This window comes from Neofelis nebulosa, chromosome 4, assembly GCF_028018385.1.
Source record: "Neofelis nebulosa isolate mNeoNeb1 chromosome 4, mNeoNeb1.pri, whole genome shotgun sequence".
Classification (NCBI taxonomy): domain Eukaryota; kingdom Metazoa; phylum Chordata; class Mammalia; order Carnivora; family Felidae; genus Neofelis; species Neofelis nebulosa.
Window position 1 is genome coordinate 156,867,944 of NC_080785.1, and position 6,104 is coordinate 156,874,047.

General features: G+C 56.7%; 1 protein-coding gene across 1 annotated transcript; it reads right to left on the reverse strand.

Annotated features, from left to right (window-relative positions):
* Nucleotides 1-1,510: 1,510 nt before the first annotated feature.
* Nucleotides 1,511-4,844, reverse strand: B3GNT3 (UDP-GlcNAc:betaGal beta-1,3-N-acetylglucosaminyltransferase 3). Its single transcript, XM_058723578.1, has 3 exons — nucleotides 4,838-4,844; nucleotides 3,787-4,550; nucleotides 1,511-2,180 (listed from the first exon to the last, which is right to left on the reverse strand). Exons 1-3 carry the CDS (start codon nucleotides 4,842-4,844, stop codon nucleotides 1,629-1,631), a joined length of 1,323 nt encoding a protein of 440 aa, XP_058579561.1. The 3' UTR covers nucleotides 1,511-1,628.
* Between the last annotated feature and the right edge of the window lie 1,260 nt (nucleotides 4,845-6,104).

Sequence of the window (6,104 nt, forward strand, 5' to 3'; positions counted from 1 at the left end):
TTCCAGGTTGTGAATTCGAGCCCCATGCTGGATGGAGAGATTACTGGAATTAGAGGTGATGGTTACACAACATGGTGAATGTACTAAGGGTCACTAACTGTCCGCTTTAAAAATGGTTTATTTCGGGGTGCCTGGGTGGCGCAGTCGGTTAAGCGTCCGACTTCAGCCAGGTCACGATCTCGCGGTCCGTGAGTTCGAGCCCCGCGTCAGGCTCTGGGCTGATGGCTCGGAGCCTGGAGCCTGTTTCCGATTCTGTGTCTCCCTCTCTCTCTGCCCCTCCCCTGTTCATGCTCTGTCTCTCTCTGTCCCAAAAATAAATAAAAAACGTTGAAAAAAATAAAAAATAAAAAAAAAAATAAAAAAAAAATGGTTTATTTCGGGGCGCCTGGGTGGCTCAGTCGGTTGGACGTCCGACTTCGGCTCAGGTCATGATCTCTTGGTCCATGAGTTCAAGCCCCACGTCGGGCTCTGGGCTGACAGCTCAGAGCCTGGAGCCTGGTTTAGACTCTGTGTCTCCCTCTCTCTCTGACCCTCCCCCCATTCATGCTCTGTCTCTGTCTCAAAAATAAATAAACATTAAAAAAAATCAAAATTAAAACAAAACAAAACAAAAAACAACACAACAAAACCCCCAAAACTCAGGTCCTCACAAAACATTTTATTCCCGGAGGGCCCACTCCCCAGTCCTCACTCTGCCGAGGTACCCCCTTCCTCCCTCCCAAGCACAGCTCCAAAGCCTACAAAGTCCAAGCCCCCCAACATCTGCCCAGAGCCAGCAGGGCTGGGGGGTATCCCTCTTCTGCTTGGATCTCCCCAATCCAACATACTGGGGTGGGGGCCGGTCTTGGGTCCCCAGAGCTCAGAGACATCCAAGGGCTTGAATCGCCCGTTCTCTGGGCACCGGGGTAAGTGCGTGTGTTGATCTCATTCCCGGAATTTGGGGGGAGCACAAATATGGGAGCTGGGCTCTCTCGGGGACTCCAGAAAGTCTGAGCTCTCATAGCCTGAGTCAGACAGCCGTCTGCCTCCTCAGCCCGACATTTCCACCATTAGAGCAGGGAGGGGGTGGTCCCACTCACGGGCTCTCCAGCCCCTTCTACCATCCGAGGTCAGAGGCGGGCAGAGACCCCAGGGCGGGGGGGAGGCAGAGGGAGGGAACAAAACCCCTTTCCCAGCCAGCCAAATACTTCTCACTTCAGCTGCATGTGGACCTAGGGTTCCCAACTGAACTTGAACCATGGCTGGAACTCCCCTACCATTAAACCACTGTGGCTTTACTACCAAGGAGGGCTTGGCCACCATTGAAGGTCCGTCCCATGATCAAGGTCGGAGCTGGGAAATGGGACCCTGACTCAGAAGTGCTCCTGCAGTTGGCCTGCCCTGGGAAGACATTGTCCCCCTTCAGCTGAGGGGCTAGGGAGGATGACGGAACATGGGTTCGAGGACCGGGTGGGTTTTGCAGGACGTCTAGGAGTTTGCCAGCTAGACTAGTCGCTCATCAAACCCGCCCGGCCCACTTGGGAGAACAGAGCTTCCTGCTTTCCGGGAGGAAGATGCAGCCCCTTCCAGTGGGGGGGGGGGGGGGGGGTGGAGACCAGAGCCTAGAGGCTGCGGGCCCTGATACGCCCTCAGTAGACCTGCATCTGCTGGCCACAGGTGAGGTTGGGTCGGCTCAGGGCGTCCCACATGAGTAGCATCTCGTATGGCAGGAAGCGATGGACCAGGAGCAGCTCCCGGTAGAAGCAGGGGTCAAAGGAGGATATGCGGGCCGAGGGAGCCCCAATGCCAGCTGTGCGGATACCGCCGTGTGAGGCGGGCTTCAGACCTTCCTGCTTCAGGCACATGCCCAGGAAGACATCATCGATAGGGAAGAGGTCCAGTGTGGAGGCGGCCCGGCGCAGGGCAGTGGCCGTGAAGCGGGACAGCAGGAAGCCACCCCCCCCACAGTAGGGAGGGTACCGCTCCTCCTGTGTCACCACTGTTGGCACATAGTACTTGCTCCAGGGAACCCGGATGGGGCCCACACCGTGGATCAGTTGCCCCACAAAGAGGTGGCGGTCGGGATTATGGTCCTGCAGGTAGGAGACCATGTTGTCTGTGTGTGCGAAGACGTCATCGTCCCCATTGAGCACGAAGCTGGCATTGGCGCACCGAGTCTCCTGCCACTGTAGGAAGAGCACCTGAAGGCGAGGCGGACAGGGCACACGAGCTTGAGAGCTGGGGCAATCAGCTGTGGGTCCCGGCCGGCCGCCCAGCCCAAGGAGCCCAGACGAGGCTGCGTCCCCGGGCATGGGTTTGAGGCCCCACCCTGAGCTTCAGTCTCCAACCTTCCGGACAGACCTCATCAGAGGACCTGTCTCCGGGAGCGTTGGGGACCTGTGGAGATGATGCTCGGTAAAGCGCCAACAAGTGCTGGAAAATTGTCACATTTACATTTATTGTAGCTCCTTCTGACTCTGCCTGGCCAAGCACTGCTGGTAAATAGTTACTCGTCTGTCTATTATTTAACATCTACCTTCCCCACCAGACTCTAGGCTTCCCCTGGGGTAGGGGTGGACTGTGTCTCTCCTGTGTTATCTCCCGAGCACCCAGTGTGGGGTCATCGCTTCGTAGGCACTGGATTCAGATTTGTCAAATTGACATTTTTACATGCTTTTGTGTTTTGAATGAAGAACGCGGCAGGTTGAGAGGCTCTGGCCCTCTAACCGCCTCAGCTTCAGTTTCCTCCGTAATAACTTTTGCTGCAACGCCAGGCACCGCCCTGCCTGGAGTCTCTCCTGTAAGCAGGGGTGATCTTCAACCCCATCTACAGATGAGGAAATAGAGGCTCTGCAGATAAAGTGACTTGGACAAGGTCACACAACAGATACGTAGCAACTTAAGGTCTTGAGCCCAGACCCGTCTGTGCCAACTGTAAGCAGGGACCTACACTGGGTCCCCTTCAACTCCTGGGTAGGTCCTCAGAGCCTCTAATTCTAATCTCGTTCTAATTCTAGTCTAGAGAATGTCGGTGGTGGTTTGTATCAGAATGCTAGAAGCTCGGAGCTTCCTAGTGGGGCAAGTGAAAAGGGAAGCAGGAAGCATCCTCATAGCTCTCAACTGATAAAGAGGGAACTCTTTGGGTTTCTGGGCCATTTCTGAGGCAGGGACGTGAGGAAGACCAGGTCAAAAGGGGGGAGGATTCTGGGCACACCGAGCCTGGGAGGCTCACCTAAGGCTATTCCTTATCTGGGTCAAGGCAGGGTTCTTTCTACTTCTTGTGGGTTCTGGTCCACCAAAAAGGTCTTTATTGAGCACCCGTGGCACAGACCTGGGCCTCACGGGGAGACAGAACAAGTCAACAAGATGTTCTGTCCGGCGCCCCGAACCCCCGCTTGTCATTTGAACATCTGGCACTGCTCTAGAAGCTTTGTAAATATCATCTCCTGTAATTCTCCTAACAGCCCTGGGAGGGAGGTGGGCAGATCCAAGCAATCCCATTTCCTTGATAACTATGAGGAAACGGAAGCCCCGAGAGGTAAATGATTATCGAATAAGCAGCAGAGCATGAATTCAAACCTAGGGCATCAGGCTCCGAGAGCCAGCCGGGCTTGTACATCGGGTCACCCTGCCCTTTCTCCCCGCCTCCTCCCTTAGCGACTCCGATAGCCGATCGCTGTGAGGGCAGCGAAGAAAGCAGGGGGAGGGGGGGGATGGATGGGGACTTCTGGGCCCCTCAGAGGAGGCGGTGGTGAGGGGGCGGGGAGGAGGGGGTGGCCCTCATCAGGTGACTCCCCGCGGGCTCACCTGTTTGAGCGTGAGGTTGAAGAAGGAGTCATGGAAGTCCCACTGCAGGATGTCGCCGTGCGCCTGTGCCTCCAGCGCCAGCAGCCGGTTGACCTTGCGAGCCTCCAGGGGGTTAGGGGCCGTCCCCACCAGGAAGAGGCGGCGCAGCTGGACGCCCCGCACCTGGCGCTCGCGGCCCCAAGTGCGCCGCACCAGCTCCCGCCGCTCGTAATTCCTGGGCGAGGATTTGATCACCAGCAGCAGGAAGATGGGCGGCGCGCACTTGCCCAGGGGCACGTCCTGCAGCAGCGGGAAGTCACGGCAGTGCCTGTACAGCAGGAAGTCACGCACCTGCTGTGGCTGCCCCTCGAAGTTGGGCAGGGTGGCCATGGAGGCGTTGGCCCTGCAGGGGGCGGGCGGGGGGCGCGGGGCGGGCCGAGAGGGTAGAGAGGGCCAGGTCAGGGCCACGGGGTTGTCCTGGGGCTCCTTCAGGCTCTGGAAGGCGGGCGATGACATGTACAGACTGAAGAAGAAGAGGGTGACGATGCTCAGAGCTACAGACAGGGCCACCTCTGTGCTGCGGGGCCGAGAACATCTCATCCTGGTCGGCCTGCGTGGTTCCTGGTAAGAGTAACAGGCACCGAAGATACCAGACGGGTCAAGCGCCTTCCCTGAGGTACCTGTGGACCCCAACACCTGGGTGCAGCCCCACAGTCGCTCCGGTCGGTACGATATCAAAACGCACCCTCTCCTATCCCCCCCACACCCCACACCTCCTCCCGCCCCTCAACCCACGTTGGCTCTGACAGGTGCCCAGGCCCTGCGGGGGATTAAATCCTTACAGGCAAAACCGAGGCCTGGAGATGCCAAGGTGAGCCTCCCAGGCTCGGTGTGCCCGGAATCCCCCCCCCCCCCCCCCGCTTTTGACCTGGTTTTCCTCACGTCCCTGCCTCAGAAATGGCCCAGAAACCCAAAGAATTCCCTCTTTATCAGTTGAGAGCTATGAGGATGCTTCCTGTTTCCCTTTTCACTTGCCCCACTAGGAAGCTCTGAGCTTCTAGCATTCTGATACACACCATCACCGACGTTCTCTAGACTATGTTTTTTTAATGTTTATTTATTTTATTCATTGGAATTTTTTTTAATGTTTATTTTTGAGACAGAGCATGGGGGGGGGGGCGGGGAAGGGCAGAGAGAGAGACACACACATAACACACAGAATCCAAAGCAGGCTCCGGACTCTGAGCTGTCAGCACAGAGCCTGACATGGGGCTTGAACTTGTCAACTGTGAGATCGTGACCTGAGCTGAAGTCGGACGCCTAACCGCTGAGCCACCCAGGCGCCCCTGGGAAGCCCTCTTTAACCCCTCGGGAACACTCCTGATTCTGTCTGGCACCTGTAGCTCTGTCTACCCCTCTCTGGTCCGGTCTTGATCCCACGGGGGTGTCTGTGTTTAGCTTTGTCTTTCTAAGACTGGTGACTTCCTGAGGGTCCCTGAATTGCCCAGCAGGGGGCAGACACATGGGGGAAGCAGGGAGTGTTTGAATGAATAAATTCATGAATAAAAGTAAATTCATGAAGGTTCTCTCGGGTAAACTCGGACTCATCCTTCGAAACCCCAGCTCTAATGTCGCCTCCTCCTAGAAGCCTTCCTTCCCCGTATCCAGGCAGAGCCCTCGGTCTCCCTTCCAGATCCCTTTCCCGGGCTTCCCTGGATTCCCTTAATGTCCTTTCGTCTGGAGAGGTAGTGTCTGTAGTGTTTCTCAGTCCTAAATGTGAAGGTTTTCCGGCGCAGCATGAACCTACTGGATGAGACCCAAGGCAGGACTCACCCATTCTCAGATGCGTGTCGTTTTGACTCACCCCAGAGGTACAGACTCCAGAGCCCCACTCCTGGGTTTCAATCCCGCTGCCATCACTCCCCGTGCGTCCTCTATACCCTGGGCCTCGGTTTCCTCAGTTATAAAAGGGGACATCTGAGCCACCTCCCAACTCACAGGACTGTGCAAGCATGAAGGGAGCTCCCAGCACCTGGCACCTAGTGGGCATTCAGCGAGTGTTTGTTGAATGAATACGTGGACCTCAGGACTTACCTCAGGCTGCCTGTGCTGTTCTGGGGTCTCTTTGTTCTGCCCACCGGCACCTGGAAAATGTGAGGCAGTCAGTGGATTCCGGAAGGCTCCCCCTGCCCCAAGCGACCCCACCCGGCTATGGCCTGGAAGCAAAAAAAGAGAGCGGCTTCCCATTTCCGTCTAGAGCCGGGAAGGGTGCCTTCCTCCTGGATCCACGAGGCCATTTCCCTAATGTGTCTGCACACTGCCCGGCCAAGCCTCTCCGG